The 17,182-nt window shown below is 49.2% G+C and overlaps 1 protein-coding gene across 3 annotated transcripts in view; it reads left to right on the forward strand.

The window, feature by feature from the left end:
- Window positions 1-17,182, forward strand: part of GNAO1 (G protein subunit alpha o1) — a 169,765-nt gene that overhangs the window by 77,622 nt on the left and 74,961 nt on the right. For all 3 annotated transcript variants that reach the window (XM_001492396.6, XM_023637021.2, XM_003364588.5), the window contains exon 3: window positions 5,306-5,447. In XM_001492396.6, the coding sequence (XP_001492446.1) occupies window positions 5,306-5,447 (142 nt within the window). The remainder of the gene's footprint in view (window positions 1-5,305; window positions 5,448-17,182) is intronic.

Raw genomic sequence — 17,182 nt, forward strand, 5'->3', positions numbered from 1 at the left:
TTTGTCACAGTCTCCAAGGCATCTGTGATTCAGAGATGGAGAATGGCTGCTGGGCCAGATGATCTTCCAACGTCCCTTCCAGCTCCCAAGCCTGTGGTTCTATAACCATATAAGGCCGCTGTGCCTGGGGAGGCTCCCTGCAGCTGAGTGCAGTCTTAGACTGAGGGGGTGCAGAGAGCCAGGGAGCCCGGGCCAGGCCTGCTGCAGGGTCCCCGAGGCAGCAGAGAGGAGCCGCGCTAGGGGAGCTGGGGGTCCCTCCTCGGTACCTCTTCCCAGAAGGCTCAGACCTGCTCGGGCAGGCTGGGCTGCCACCCTCCCTCTCGCTCCCATTTCCACTTGAGATCTCCTCCCTCAACTGCGTTGCCAGGTTTCCAGAGTTCAGCTGGTGGCTTCTGTTCAAAGTCGAATGCTCAGGGCTGCAGAGTCAGCTCTTGCGTGCTCCCCATTTCTTCTCGTCTGGTAGCTTGGAACACCCGCAGGGTCCCTAAGTTTTGGGTGGCGCAAGTGCAGCGTCTAGCTTGGCCTCCCTTGCTGCTCTGGCCCCGCAGGCATGGGAACCTGGTGGATTCCCACCTCGGCACCCTTGTCTGCCTCCTTTAGTGAGCCCCGTGGAGAGGGGTGGGTCTTGCACACCTGTGTCCTCTTACCTCACGTAGTTATGTCCCACTTTCTCTGAGTACTGACCAGAGCCCAGCCCTGTCTGTGCCAGGTAATAAGGAGAGGGGGAAATGAGGTGAGTGAGATGTGGTACCTGACCTCCAGGGGCTGACAGACTGGTATAAAGACGGAAAATTAATAAACAAGTCTACTAGGAGATGATCTCTGATGATTGTTGTTATCAAGGTACAAAACATGTTTTAGTCATGACTCTCTCTGTTGTTTGTAAATGACAGAAACCCAAGTCAAATTAGCTTTTGCAAAAATAAGGGGGAATTTTTTGGCTCATATCACTCAAAAGAGTAGGGATAAAGTTCACTTCAGGCGTGGCTGTATCCAGTGGCTCACCTGATGTGTCTGGGACTTGATTCTGCACTCTGTCACTCTACCACGTAGATGAAGGTCAGTTTATCTGGGGCTACTGCAGTGTGAGATACCAGAGATGCCACCGACTGTTGCTAAGGTGTCCCCTGCAGCCTCACTCCTGCTTTCCATGTCCTTGCCTTGTCTCCAGGGCTCAGACCTGGGCTGCCTCTCCAGCCCCGAACCAGACACCTCCTTTCCCTGCCCCACACTCCTTCAGCTGATATTGTAGGAGGTGTTCTCATGCTCACTTTGTGAAATCTCTGGATTCCCTGGGAACCTGGATAGAGGGATGGGGGGCAGAAGCAGTAGCTCTGCCTCTCAGCACCAGCTTGGTGGTCATAAGCAGGGCCTCAAAGGCCACTTTGACAATTACTGGCTGTGTGACCTCAAGTAAGTGGCTTAACCCCTCTGAGCCTCAGTTTCCTCAACTGTAAAAAGGAGATAATAGTTTTTACCTCCTAGGATTGTTTTGAAGATTAAACAAGATGGAGCATGTAAAGCACTAGCACAGAGAGTAAAGCCTCAAACGCTAGCTGCCGTTATTATTCTGCTGCTTTTTTACCACGAATGAAGAAAATTCTGTTTGGGAGATTTTTACTTTAGAATGAGGATGTTATTACTAATAGCTACCATTTATTATGTACTGACTGTACCTTTATTATGTAATGATTATGTATTATGCATGTGATAAGCACTTTACAGTTATTCCTCACAACAGCTCCTTGCAGATGAGGAAACCAAGGACTGAGGGCTTAAATCCTTTCCAGAGACACACAGCTCCTCAGTGATAGCGCTGGGGTCGCCCACGCCTGACTCCTAAGCTCTAACCACTGTTCTACCGTGCTTCTCAGGAATGAGATGGGGAAGTAGAAAATGAAGTGGCTTTAAGTGAAACTCTTAAGCATATGTGACTCAGGTTAATGCTGGGGGAAAGGAAGGGAGGAATGTGCTTGAAAGAAATACTGGAGGGACTTACAGTGGCAGAGAGGACTGTGTGCCAGGACCTGGGTTCTGCTCCTGCCTCTGGCGCTTACCTGCTGAGAGATAGTAGGCCAACTACTTAATCTCTCTCAGTCTCAATTTCCTCTTCTGTCAAATAGGTATAATAAAATCCTACCCTCTCGACCTTATTAGGAAGTGTAAAGATTGATACCAATAGGTGTGAAAATGATAGTCCCATCCCCATGTGGGGGGATATCCTGTAGGCAGCCAGGGTCTTCAGAAGGGTGGAAGGCCTTCTGGTCCAAAATGAAGCAGGAGAAGCTCATTGCACCGGAGAATGTATCATGGGGACCGGCCAATCCCAGCTGTACTGCTCAGGTCACCCAGAGGTTCCCACCCTCTAAGGGGAGTCTCGTCATGGAGGCTGGGTAACAGCTGGCTTCTTTACATAGCTTATTAGTGGTTGTTCTAGAGTTTACAACATGTGTCTTAACTCACCACGTTTTACTCTCAAGTAATGTTATACCACTTCATGTAGAATTTAAGAATTTTCCATTTTAGCCCTCCTGTCCTCTGTGCTGTTGTTGCATAAGCTTTACTTTTACATATGTTAGAAATGTCACAATACATTCTTCAGCCTTTTTTCTCTCTTTGCTTGAGTTTGGATAGTTTCTATTGCTGTGTCTTCAAGTTCACTAATCTCCTATGTGTCTAATCTCCTGTTAACCCATACAGTGAAATTTTTATCTCAGATATTGTATTTTCATCTCTAGATAGTACATTTTTTCTTTTTTATATCTTCCATTTCTCTACTCATTGTGTTGATGTTTTCCTTTAATTTCTTGAAAATATTTAAAATAGATGTCTTAAAATTCTTATCTAGTTCGTCATCTCTGTCCCTTCTGAGTCTGCTTCTATTGACTGATTTTTCTCCTGGTTATCGGTCACACTTTCCTGCTTCTTTGCATTTTCAGGAATTTTTTACTGGATGGAGACATTGTGAATATTATATTGTTAAGTGTCTAGATTTTGTCGTCCTCGTTTGAAGAGTGTTGGACTTTATTCTCTCAGGCAGTTGAGTTACTTCTGGGTTAGCTTGATTTTTTTGAGGCCTATGTTTAAGCTGTGTCAGGGTGGGTCTAAAGTAGCCTTTACTCTAGGGGTAGGTTGGCCCTACTGCCATGGCACGAGCCTTCTGGGGCCTCTGCTGAGTACCCTAGGTGTTCAACAAGGACTCTCCACTCTGGCTGGTTAGAACCTGAATGTCTCCCAGCCTTGGGTGAGCTTGGGAAAGTGCTCAGCTTACGAGCTCCCTGATACCTGTTCCTTGCTGAGCTTGTAGAGTCTCCCCCACTTCAGCCACAGACTCAAGGAGACCCCTATTCAGATATCTGGAGCTTTCTCTCTCTCTGTGGTTCTCTCTCTGGTCCTCTGCTCCTCAAATTCCAGCCCCCTCAGCCTTCCTGAACTTGGATCTTTATCTCGTCAGCCCAGTAAAACCGCTCTGCTCTGCTTGGGTTCTCCCTCCCCACAATGAGGTCTGGTAAACGCCTCCAGGCAGAAAGCCAAGGCAGTCATAGGACTCGCCACATTTGTTTCCCTTCTCTCTGGGGTCACAGTCCTGTGCTGCCTATTCTCCAATGTCCGAAACTGCTTGTTTCACGTATTCTGTCCAGTTTTCTAGTTGTTCACAGTGGGAGCTAGCAATTCCCTTTGAGAGCCCTCTGGGGGATAGTGCACCAAGAGACTTGTACGGAATTGGACTTGGGGCTAAAGTCAACGCAAAGGCAATAGAGTCGAGGCAGTCAGCATAAAGACCCAGAGCCCAGCACCAAGTCAGATTTTGCAACAGGAATTGTTAGTACACACCAACTGATGGATGGATAAGTAAAATATGATAAATCCATACAATGGAATATAATTTGTCAACAAAAGGAGTGAAGTACTGGCCCCTGCTATAACATGGATGAATCTTGAAAACATTGTGCTGAGTGAAACTAGTCACAAAAGACCACATCTTATATGATTCCATTTATGTGAAATATCCAGAATAGGCAAATTGATAAAAACAGAATGCAGATCAGTAGTTGCTCATTCCTGGGGCTGGGGATGACTAGTGAGTGCTAATGAGTACGTGATTTCTTTTGGTGGGGACAAAAATGTTCTAAAATTAGACTGTAGTGATCATTGCCCAACTTTGTGAATGTACTAAAAAACATTGACTCACACTTTAAATAGGTGGATTGTATGGTATATGAATTGTATCTCAATAAAATTGTTTAAAAAAAGAAAATAGAATTGTTAGCACATTTCTCCTGTACTGAAGGGGCTGTGAGGTGGAAGGCGGGTCTCAGCTATTATGTTGGTGTGTGTACATGTGACAAGGAGCATGCAATCTCAGACCGAAAGATACAACCAAAGAAGAGTTTACACAGTTCATTGGGAGATGACTGATGTTGGATATTAGTCTTAAAATCCATTCACTCTTTCTTAATTACTTCAACCATAAGAGAATTCTAGCAAAGTTTCGGGTTATTCCCCCTTTCTAGCCTTCTCTCTTATCCAGGACCTTGTCAGCAGGGAACATTTATTGAGTGGCCACTATCTGCAGGGAGAAGGGACATTAGGGCGTGTCTAGGCTTCACCCTGACCTCAGAGGAACCTGAGAACAGGAGAGGCCTGTGTCACATGGCCTCTGAGAACTGTGATGTCCGCATCGTGTCCTCTGTGTCATGTTCAGAGCCACCAGAGTAAGGGTGACACAGTGGTCAAATCCCAGCCGAGGATGGGAGAATAGACACACTCCTTCTGTTGACTTTTCTGTTGTCCGAGATGAAGATGGTTCATTTTAAGCGAATCCTCGTCCCTTCATTAGAAGCACTGTGAGTTTTCTGTGAAAGAAAAATGTATTATTCCTTTGCAGGCTTGTTGCAGGGGCCTTCAGCAATATGCTCCTGAGTGGATATTTAAGTTAAGACCCTGAGCTTTGCTTAAAATAATGCTAACATGAATCGAGTGCTTAGTGTACTCTCTCCTATTCTAAGTGCTTTCAGATGTTATCAACACCTTGCTCACTAATATTTCTCTCACTAGATAGAGGGAAGGTAAAAAGCCTGCATTTCTTTTTTCCACTATTCTGTTTGTCAGATTAATTTTAAGTAATTTAGGTAGATTTTTTCCTTTAGATTTTATGATGTTAATGCAGCAGCTCAGTAATTCAGCATCCAAATTAGACCTAGTCCTCAGCCAGCTAGGCCAGGAGGTTGGTTGGCCCCGGGGCCTCACACACCTGGTGAGGACAGCACATTCATCAGGTCTGGTGTGTGTGGTTTTTCTCTAGGATCATCCACGAAGATGGCTTCTCTGGAGAAGACGTGAAACAGTACAAGCCTGTTGTCTACAGCAACACCATCCAATCCCTGGCAGCCATCGTCCGAGCCATGGACACTTTGGGCATCGAATATGGTGACAAGGAGAGAAAGGTAGGCCTCTGAGCCCACGGGCACAGTGAGGAGAGGGCCTGTCTCTGCTCCCGGCAGCACTCTCTTCATAGCGCCAGGCTGCCTTAGAGGAATAGAAGAGACTGTGCTGTATACGAGAGAGAAGGCTAGTCACCAACCTAAACCAGTTAACCACTTCACCTGGCGAACAAACAGGGGCTGCAGTGATGGGCAAACCTCCACAGCACTGTTGCCATCAAAGACAACAGCCACAGAATTCCAGGGTTTATTTTGCAGATAAGAAAGGGTTGGTGACTGTTCTGGATTGGGACTCCCACAGCATTGTACAAGCACTTGCCCTTGGCAGTTAACTTGAACAGAAAAAATATTTCTTAAACAAAACAAGCTGGCCACCATCCGCCTCCCTAGGAGAGCTTGCTTTGCCTTGCGGGGGAGGGGGGGCAGCCATTTGGATTGACTCTCTTTCCTCCTTTAACCAAGGGATGGTTTCCTGCCTCTCCCAGGTGAGTCTGAGGGCCTAAGGAGCTCTCCTTTCTGTAGGAAGTCAAGGTTCCAGAAAAGGGACTGTTTTTCAGTTGCATTTCCAGGCGTCTAATAAGTCGTGAATGGAATAAGTATATAAAAGTCTCACCTTCTGTGGGTCTGATAAATCATCTGTGACAGATAGCTTTAATTGTAAAATTCAATATTTTATGCACAGAATCCTAATTCCATGGGGCAGAGTTATCCCAGCTCGAGCAGTGGCTCCTTCAGGTACTGGGGAATTGGGTGACAGAGTGTGTCCGAGGCCAGGCCGGGACGGGGAAGTCGGGCGCTGGCAGGAGGGCCAGGGCCCCATCCACTGCTCCTCAAGGAGCCTGAGTCCAGAAGCTGGTTCTGCAGAGGAAGCACTTCTCCCCGGCCCCCCCAGGGGACAGGCTTTGGTTTTGGTCCCAGAGCCCGGGCCTGTGGGAGGAGGGGCACAGCTTGTTCTTCAGTCTTGTCTCCAGTAAACATTCACTGAGGGCTGATGATGTGCCAGATATTGTGCTGGCTGCTAGGGACACAGAAACGAGCACTGTGGGAGCGGTGCCTAGAGGAACCAGTCAGCAAATACCCACTCAGATCACCAGAATTAGCCAAGACGGTTACAAGACTTAATCATTTCAGTAATACTGGCCACGGTAGTGATACAAATAGCCCCCATTTGTTGAGCATCTACTCGCTGCCAGGCACTGGGCTAAACAGTTTACGTGTGTTAACTCGTTTTAGTTAACTCAGCATTAAAGCCCAGAACAGGAGGGGTCTGGTCTGATCTTCAGATATGGGACAGGCCACAAGCCTTTGGTCTCTGTCTCCCTTTTGGCCAAAGAGAGAGCATAGTGCCTGAACCTCAGTTAACCAGATGACCGACACAGTGCAAAAGGCTTGTGTGTCCACAGCACACTCCCTGCACACATACACACGCAGCCTGCGACATCTTCCAAGAGTGTGTGTGTTCACCACCATGCCCGCCTCCCAACCAACTCTTCCTTCCCCAAAATTTCCCGCCCTGATTATGACCCAGGAAAGTCAACGGGACTTTGGAATGCTTTTCTCCTTCCATTTTGGAAAACATTAATTGTTCCTGTGGGAGGTTTTTTTCCATTTTATTATCCTGAATAGAGAGATGATTGCTTAGGAATAGCTGGGAACATGATATATTAAGAACTATACTGCAGGGCCCCTGGGGCCTCTCCTCTGTGGGATTTCCCAGTCAAGACAGCCCTCAAGCAGGAGGATAGGGAAGGCTCCAGTGGAAAGGAAGACTGAGAACAGAGTGGGGACTCCCTGGAGAGTCCCCAGGACACGGTAGAGTTGGAACCCAGTCCTCTTATGGCAGGTGGCACCATGGCAGGGCCTGACCCATCCCTAGGGCAGTGCGGGCTTGTCAGGTGCATCCTCCTGCTGGCACAGGCCTCCAGGCACTCGAGCACCTCCTCCCTGTGTTATTTCACCTGTGAAGAGCAGGAAAGGAAAGTTGACCCAAGACTCAAGCCAAAGGGAGCTGGGCAGCTAGAGAAGGTATTTCCCGGGAGTAGGCTGGTAAGGATTTACAGTCTGGGGAGCTGGGCAGAGGGACACCCTGGTATCAGCTGGGGACACAGGGTACAGCTACATGAGACTGGTTAGCCAGAGAAAGTCCCCCTGAACCTGGAAAAGGAGTGAAACTTGGCCACAAGAAGGAGCCAGCCACGGAGGGGGAAGAGACACAGGTTCCAAGCAAGTACCAAGGCCCTGAGCCTGGCATGCCAGAAGAGAGAAAGCTTCTGTTCGGCCTGAATTGCGCGCTGGGGGAGGGAAGGGGCCCTGGGGTATTGGATGCCCTCCAGTTAGGTCTGCCTGCAGCCAGCCAGTTGTTGGTACTCAGATGCCCTGGCCCCAGGGCTGAGTCTCCAAACTCTTTCCTCTCTCAGATCCCCAGGGGTTGCCCTGGGTGATCTGCTGTTTTGGATGTTAGGAGAACCACCCCGTGGAGAACAGACCCAGACTGGTATTTTGGTCTCTAAAGAAAAGACCTCCTTCCCTCTCTTGGCTTCCCCACCTCTGCCGTCCTCCATCCTCCCCCCCACCCATCATGGGGTATCTGGAGGAGGACAGCCTCACACCCAGCTTCTGCTTGAGCCAGCCAGCTCTGCACACTCCACACAAAGAAGCATCTAGAAGCTTCCCTGCTGTACCTTATTAGAACAGGTGTCCCTGACTTCTCCTGGCATCTGGCTCACCACCTTCCCTGGCGCCACAGTGGAGGGAGGACTGACTGGTTTCTTCCTTGGGTTCTCTGTGGTGTGGACTCACTTGAGGTCACGTGAGCATGAACCCAAGTTTGAAAAAGCCTTGGCGTCGGGCACACAGCAGGGACCCGGGACTGGCCCCATGGCTGAGTGGGTAAGTTCATGCGCTCTGCTTCGGCGGCCCAGGGTTTCGCCAGTTCAGATCCTGGGTGCCGACCTAGCGCCGCTCATCCAGCCATGCTGAGGGGGCATCCCACATGCTACAACTAGAAGGACCCACAACTAAAATATACAACTATGTACTGGGGGGCTTTGGGGAGAAGAAGGAAAAATAAAATAAAATGTTTAAAAAAACCAAACCAGCAGGGACCCCCTTACATCAGTGTGGGTCTTCCACACCCCGTGCCCCATCTTTCGCAGACCACGGACCGCTTCCCAAGGACACTATGCCCTCCCATGCCTCTAGACCTTGCCTCAGGCCGCACCCTCTGCCTCTGATGCCTTCTCCCCTTCTTTCCCCTTCTTTTTCTCCTGGAACTCCTATTCAGTAAGGACCAGCTTAGCTCCTGTGTCTTCCATGAAGCCTTCCCTCTTCTTTCCCCGTTGAGCACTTACTCATGCACTGGTATGAAGGCTGGTTGTTTGTGTCACTTTTTCCTTAGAGCAGAGACCCTCGCACTTTAGGATGGTCAAAACCCATCTGAGCAGCTAATGAAAGCCTGAGCCTTGTCTCCAGAATAGTGCACACGTGCACATAGCTAGGAAGTTTTGCATATAATTTCCGGTGGGCTCTGGAACCAGTAAAGCCCACCAATGAAGCCTAGAATAGGAACTCCTTCTCAAAGCCTGTGTCATTCATCTTTGGGTCACCTCCTCAAGCCAACAACCAGCACAGCACTGAGCACATAGTAGGTCTTCAAAAACACATCCCTTGGGGCTAACCCCGTGGCCGAGTGGTTAAAGTTCGTTACACTCTGCTTCGGTGGCCCAGGATTCACAGGTTCAGATCCCGGGTGCAGACCTACTCCACTCATCAGCCATGCTGTGGAGGCGTCCCACGTACAAAGTAGAGGAAGATTGGCACAGATGTTAGCTCAGGGTGAATCTTCCTCACAAAAAACTAACAACAAGCAAAAGCACATCTCTTAAGTGAAATGACATTTCTAACTTTCCCAGTGCTCAGAGAAAAAAGGAAAAGTACCTATAATTTCATCACTAAATGAACAGATGTTGATTGAGAACCTACTATGTGTGGGCTTTATGCTAAGCCCTGCGTAAAGATTGATGGGCATGTGAGATGAGGCCTGTGAGGAGCTGGTCATCTTCCAGGGAAGACAGGGCTCCCAGGCTGAATGAGCACAACCATTCCACAAGGTGGTCAGGAAAAGCTTCTTAGAGGAAGCGAGGCTGGACCTGTCCTTGAAGCAGAGATGTGGCTTGACAGGGGCAGATGTGGGTGAGGAAAGGGACTTGAAGCAGGGAAGAACATGAGTAAAGGTCGTGGGTTGGTAGTGACCAAAGGAGATTTGACTGACAGAGGAGGCCAGTGGCCAGAACCGAGGGTTAGGGTGAGGGCAAGTTGTGGGAGGGTTAGAAGAGACAGTCCAGGTCAGGTTGGGGGGCAGATTGGTCCTTGGAAGGGATGCCAAGGAGTTTGAGTTCTATCCTGTTAGCAGTAGGCAGCCATTGATAGATTCTCAGCTGGGGAGGGGTGGGATAAAAGTGACTTTTAGGAAATGATCATGATGGCATGTGCAGGGTGGCCCAGTGTAGGGAGAGACTGAAGGTGGGGAGACGGGTTGGGAAGCTACAGTAATTGACCACACGTGAGGTGTGAGGGTCTCAGTGGGGGTGGAAAAGAAGGGCAGCAAGGTGAGGTGTGGTGGCAAAAGGAGGAGAGGGGCTTGGTGATTATTTGGCTACTGGGGCAGAAGTGTAAGGATCAGGAAACTGGTTCTCTAGTGTGACCAGCCTGGAGGACTGAGAGCAAGGCAGAGCCTGGTGAGACAGCCGGGGACAGGGCTGCGCTGGGCCTAACAGGGTGAGTCTGGTTTCAACGGAATGGGCTTCTAGGTGGGAGTGGTCAGTAGATGGACTCAGAGAACTGAAGCTCCAGGAATTAAAGATGGTGATGAATAATAGTGGCTTTCAATTTTTATGTTCCAGGGACAGTTTTAAACAATTTACATGAATTAAATTATTTAACCCTAACAACTCCCTATGCAGTGGATGCTGTTTGTTATCCCCATTTTACAAGTGAAAAAAATGGGGCACAGAGAGGCGAAGTGACTTGCCCACAGTCATGGAGCTAAAATATAAATGTCTGTGGTGTAGATATGTAACCCTAATGAATATCCGTGTGATTCAGGGCCAGAGCGGAGTCCCATTTAAATAGGCACAGTACAATCAGACAAAATCATTGAAAGAGCCCTGCCCTTTATCCTAAATCTCTCTAAAAATATGGAAAGGGACCCAAAGGACAACGCCCATTGTTTTTCTCATATATCCTTTTCTGTCATCCTCGTGTCTGTCCCATCCCCACTCTCTGGAGCTGCTGTCCTTCCAGATTCCCCAGAGACCCTCCCTCCATCCCCAGCTTGCAAGGCTTTCCCTCCCCCACCTTTGTCCTTCTTTCTCTCCCACCTTTTCTCTCCCTCCTCCGTCCTCCTCCTCCTCCTCTCTGCCTATAAAGGTTCCCTCTCTTCCTCTCCCTCTCGCCCTTTCTCCATCTGTTCTTTGGTTTTTCTCTTTCTTCCTCTCCCTCCGTCTTTTTCTTTTTCCTCCTTGCTCCTCCCTCTCTTTCTCTCCCCTTTCTCTTTCTGTATTCCCGTTTCTCCCTTTGCCTCTTCCTCTTTCTCTCCTTTCTCTCTCCCTCTTTCTCCCCCTCCCCACCCCCCAGCTCATTATCATGTAAATTGCCTCAGCCTTTTGAGCTGAGTCCCCCTCCTTCCTGGGTCTTCAGCCCTGGGCCTTCATCTGCATCACAAAAGCAGAGAAACTCGTCTGGCAGAACTGACCTAGACTCAGATACTAGAAGAAAGGATGGTGACAACCGAACAATTATAGGATTAGAAGGTTCACTTGGACCAGAAGGGGGATGGGGAAAGTCTGTGAACAATCCCCCGTTAAAAAATTTCATCACACACGTATATATATAAACATACATAAAATTTAAGTGCATATACATGTATACTTGCATATGTAAAATATATTGTAAACTAATGGGACGATTGCCAAGAAGTAATGCCTCAAACTTGCATGGGGCTTTATCCAGTTGAAATATTCTCATTTTCGTTTGTTCCCCATTTGTGCATATTCCTGTTTCTCTCACTAAATTATAAACTCCTCAAGGACAAGATATAGATCTTATTCATCTAGTATGATGCCTGACACAAGGAACATTGGGTACTGCGTTCAGATCCCAGCTGTACCACCAGCTATGTGGCCCTGGGTAAATTATTTAACCTCTTCAACCCTGTAAAATGGGCATAATCCTCATACTTCTTCCTTCCTCTGCTGTAAAATGGAGTGAGATAATGCATATAAGGGGCTTAGGATAGTACCTAATTCAGAGAAAGTTCTCAGTACATATTAGCTCTTGTTCTTTTAATTATTTGTTTAAAATTATTGTCGTTGATCAAATATTGATGAATTACCTTCAGCAATCTAGGGAGGAAAGGGCAAGGTTTTATCTGCATTTTTCAGGTTAGAAACAAAGGCACCAGGCTCTTAATTGGCTGCCCAGAGTCACTGACCTAAACAGGATAAAGATCTTGCTGCCTGTGCTCTAATGCCCCACCAAGGGGCTTCATTAGAACTGCCCCCTAGAGATGTTGGCAGCTCTTTGGGGAGGCAGAGTCAAATGTCCCAGTTAGGTTCCAGAATGTCGTTGGATCTCCTCTGGTAAAAGAAATCTTGACATTTAAGTCACACAGTAGAGCTCAGAACATTATCTTTTTTTTAATCAGGGAAATATTGTGGTGCCATCTCCACAGCACAGTGCTGTTCGTCCTGTGGTTTGCATGAACTCTGAAACAGATGAAGACAAGGATGCTCTCTGGCCTGAGTTCCCTGGGCCTGGAGAAACCCGAGTGGTGGTTGTCAGATCTGGTGGGGCTGGGGAGGTGACAGATGAAGGCTGTATACTCCCGTGCCCAAATCTGAGGCCAGAAGAGGCTTCCACTGCCACAAGCTGGGCACCAGGCTCTCCAGCTATAGCAGCCCAGGCCTGGCCCTGCTCTGACTATTTGCCTGCCCAGAACTCCTGCATTCAAGATCATCTCATTCTGCTGCTCCATTTTGCAGGTGGGGCAAAATAGGCTCCATCTGGCCCAAATAGGAAAAGGGCTTACTCAAGGGACAACCAGGCAGATGCAGTATTAGAACTTTAGGTTTTCTGAATCACTGTTTGGTTCTCTTTCTATCTCACCAGCCAAGTTGGGGCCTCACTTTCATATTCAGTCAGTCAGTTAGTCATTCCACAAGTACTTATTGAGCATTCACTCCCTGGCAGACACAACACAGGGCAGCAGGATGAAAAGATATTGGAGCTCCCAAGCTTGTTCAGAGATCACATCCCTAAGATGAAAAGGTAGACTCCTTGATTCCCAAGGCCTCTGCCAGCTCTGCAGGACTCCGTGCAGCCAGCTCAGCCCGCTGTCTGTGGTCTAAGGCTTGATGGGGCCCCAGCTCTGGCTTTGGGGCAGGCATCCGTTGTTTAAGCCCTGCCGTGGGGAGCCCCAGACCTGGCCGCTGGTACCTTGACCCAGCTTGGCAGCACCAGTGGCTCTTCCCAGCCCCCCTCCAAAAGGAAGGACCGACTCAAAGGTTAACGGCAGCTTTGAGGGACTAAAATCTCAGGTTTTTGAGATGTCCCTCAGATGCTTCTCCTCCTTAGAGTCTTCTTGGGTTTCCTCAGCCGAAATTGGTTGCTCCCTCCTCTGAACGCCTGTCATGCTGGAGCTGCACCCCAGCTGTCCCTGGCACTCTGCTTCGTGGTGTCTTACTTCTGCAGCCAGTGAGTCAGGAAGGCCAGGACAGTCTTGTCCATCTGCGTGTTCCCCACAGCGTCGTGCCCAGGGCTGAGCAGGGGTCAGTGGATAGATGCGTTCGTGAGTGATTCTGTTCATCCAGGACGTGGGTGCCTCCTCGGGCCGAGTTCTGGGCTAGGTGCTAGGGACAAAGCACAGCCCCTACCCTGAACAGATGCATCCACGGAGGAGGGAGCAAAAGACACAGAACATGCTTGTTTTCATACCTTCTTGATCTCCTCAACAGCCAGAGCAAGGGTGGCCGGAGCAGCCTCCTGCCATCCCCCATTTGTTTGTCCATGCAGGCATTGCTGCAGTGGTGGGTAAGACCTGCCCCTTCCCCAAGGAGCTCAGGCAGGGAGCGCAGACACTGCAGTAGACAGCATTTTTTATTTTCGTGAAAGTGCAGCGGTGGGAACCCTGAGGTGGGTGATGATGAAGATAATAATAGTGACGTACCTCGAGGGGTTGTCTAAAGATTGAATGACTCAGTAAGTGCAAGCTCTTAGAGCAGGGCCTGGCACACAGGAGGTGCTCAGGAAAGGTGAGCCGGTGTTAGCACCGTGTGCCATGAAGCAAAGTGACAACTGCTCTAGTTTTACAAGGTTTATTACCGATGAAGGGAAGGAGGGAGGGAGGCCTCTGGGCCGAGGGCAGCACGAGCCAAGTCACAGTTCGTGCAAGGGGCTAAGAGCACGTTGGGGGAGTGCTGCTTTTGCTCCGGTCTGTCCTGTTGTCAACTATCCATGCTAGAGAAACAGTAGGAGAGCCGGAATAGGCTTGGACAAGTCCGCTTTCTGCGTGATTGGCATTTAAGAAAGAGGTGCTGATGAGGGGAAGATGAAGTTTCTCCTCGACTGAGTTTCCGAGTTTCCTAAGGACTAAGTAGAAAACCTTTGCTCTGAACCTGGGTGGAATGCTGAGCCGTTCCCTGCCTGAGCAAGTCAAGTGTTGAGAGTACGCCAGGGTGCTCCCTTGTTGATGGAGGGTCACCCTGGGCCTCTGGGTCCTCTCCACGAACATCAGGGCTGTGGTCCAGGCCCAGAGATGAAGGACATCCCTATAGGAGGCTGGGCTGAATACGCTACCCCAGAACATTCTGAAGAAGTTGTCTTTGGAACTAAATTGTTGGAAAAACAGTTCACCTAAGAGAAAGCCCTTGTCCTTCCTGCCTTAGGCCTTTGGTGCAGAGGCACCAGTTCAAGCAGGAACACGCCCCCTGTCCTTGTCCTTCAAGAAGCGGGGACACACTCCCATTGTTATGGAGGTATTCCACGTATTGGGTTTTGGGTAGTCACAGCCTTAACTGTAAATGGTAAGCACTTTGCCTTGAGCAGGTCAGGTAGCTCCTCTGAGTTTCACTATGTAAGTTAGGATGTATTTGGCTGCAAGTTAAAAACACTCAACCAACAGTGTCCTAAACAGTAGGGGTGGTGTCGTTTCCTGGACAGGGCATCCCAAGAGTCGGCAGTCCCAGGGCTGCTTCTGCAGCGGTGCAGATGAGGGCCTGGGTCAGCACCTCAGTGGCTCTCTGGGTGCTCATGCTTCCAAGATGGCAGGTAACACACCCTCTCACGAGGAGTCCAGAGGCGGGAGGAAGAAGCACAGCAGCCCAACTTCTTACTGCGCGTTGGCCTAGCAGCAAGGGAGCTGAAGAAAGCAAAAGTGTGGCTTTTTTTTTTGCCTCTCTAGTAGGACACACAGACAAGAGAGAAGGGACTTGGGGATGGCACCAGTCATCGCCTGCCACCCTCCCTGTGGACTGCCATGGGAAGTAAATAACAACTTGACAGTGGATACGCTGAGTCAGTGGGGAGCCCTGCCCAGAGGCCGGGAGTGGCAGTGGTGCTGTGGTGGATGGGTGCTCCACCAGGCTGTGGCAGGGGTGGGTCCTAGCTTCTTCTCCAGTTTTTGCCTTTGTTTTCCCACTGTCTTAGTCTTTTGGGGCTGATATAACAAAAATACCATAGACTGGGTGACTCAACAACTTAACGACTTAAACAACAAATTTCTTTCTTACGAAACAAATATATTTCTCACAATTCTGGAGGCTGGGAGGTCCGAGGTGAAGGTGCCAGCAGACTAGGTGTCTGGTGAGAGCCCACTGCCTGATTCATGAACAGCCACGTTCTCACTGTGGCCTCACATGGCGGAAGGGATGAGGCAGCTCTCTGGGGTCTCTTATACAGGCACTAATCCCAATCATGAGGGCTCCACCCCCATGAGCCAATCACCTCCCAGAGGCCCCTCCTCCTAAATCATTACACTGGGGAGTAGGTTTCAACATAGGAATTTGCAGGGGGACAGGGACACAAACATTCAGACTATAGCACCCACATAGGCTTAGAAACTAAAGTGTTGTCCCAAGGGACACCAGAGATAAGAAAATAGTTGGGGGAGGTGAACCCTGGCAGCACAAAGCTTGTGGCAGTAGTCTCTGGGAAGAATGTCCATCCAGATGAGGCTGGGGCACAGCTCCCTGGCCTCTATCTGGCCCTCCTGACCGCGCATCCGTGGCAGGCCAAGTGGAGTGGGTGTTCAAGGCTGGGCCACTGCTGGTCTCTGCGTGTTCGTTGCTTGTAGAAAGGGGCATGGAATTTTAAAAAGAAAGAAAAGAAAAGGAAACTTAAATGAAAGACTCCAGTTCATAGTAAATGAAAGCCACAGGCAATGATGCCTTGCACTTGTGCACACGCTCACTCTCTAGCTCTCTCTCACTCTTTCTCGCTCTCTCTCTTTCTCTGACAAGCTTATAGTCCCCTCCCGTCAGGACTGAGGTGGGCCCCCCTTTCTCTGCCCGGCCGCCCCACAGGGGAACTGGGAGCCTCCTCTTTGGAGAGGGAGCATTATGGGTACATCCTCTGGGCTCAAAGTAGTTGTTTTAAGGTGGCAAATGAGCTGCCAAGAGCCTTAGAAGATGCGGAGAACAGCTAAGTGAAGCCTGCCTGGTCAGCACGTCCGTTCTTTGAGGTTCCCAGCATATTGAAAAATGAAAAATTCCCAAAACAAGGTCACAAAATTGTGGTATATTTTAAATGTGTATATTTAACAAATTAATACTTTGGACCCACCACAAATGTGATGCAATATAATTGTGCTACCTAAAAAATAGTTACAGGATTTATAAAAATATGGATTCACAGTGCAGTGCCGGCCGTGTGGTCCTGTAGTGGGACACAGGTTAAACTTTGTGATAACACTGTCACCTTCCACCCCGGAGGTGTCTCCCTGACTATATCTATCATTTGGTCCAGGCCCCGAATTTGAGCCCTTTATGAATGTGCAGCCCCTTCCTGGTGACCCAATGCACTGTGGGAGGAGCCTGGGGACCAACAACATAGATTTCAGGGGTGTCAGGGACTGAGAAAGGGGTTAGGTTTGTTAAGGCAGAGGCAACATGTGGGTGAGACCTGAGTCACAGGCCGAGTTGGGAAAGCCAAGGTGGCATCTGGGTCCCCCGCCGCTCAAAGGTCCTTCTCTATGTGTGTTTGGCAGTGGGGGTAGTACCACACACACAGGATGGGAGACAGATTCCCTAGGAAAACCAGAACCTGTCTGCCCCTCCCACAACCAACACACATTCATCTTTTGCTTTACTCAGCTTGCGCCCCACTTCTTCTTTATTTGTGAGGCAACATATAGTGGTCTTGCATCACTGCCAAAGACCCCCCTCTGGACAAGTCAGCATACTTTGGTCACAAGTGATAGAAGACACAATCAAACTGGCTTGTGGAACAAAGAACAATCAGCTGGCCCAGTGATTCTCAAGTCTAGAGGTCCAGCTGCAGGTGAGGCTTGACTGAGCAGCTCAGATGACATCCCTGGCTTCTCTTCATCTCTCCACTCTGCCCCACTGTGTGGTCTTCACTCTAGACTCCACAAAATTGCTCTCTCACCTTGCAAGACAATAGCTACAGCAGTTAAGTTGACACATATTCCCACCACACTTAAACTGTGAGCATCCTGGGACATA

Source organism: Equus caballus, chromosome 3 (genome assembly GCF_041296265.1).
Source record: "Equus caballus isolate H_3958 breed thoroughbred chromosome 3, TB-T2T, whole genome shotgun sequence".
In the NCBI taxonomy this organism is placed as follows: Eukaryota; Metazoa; Chordata; class Mammalia; order Perissodactyla; family Equidae; genus Equus; species Equus caballus.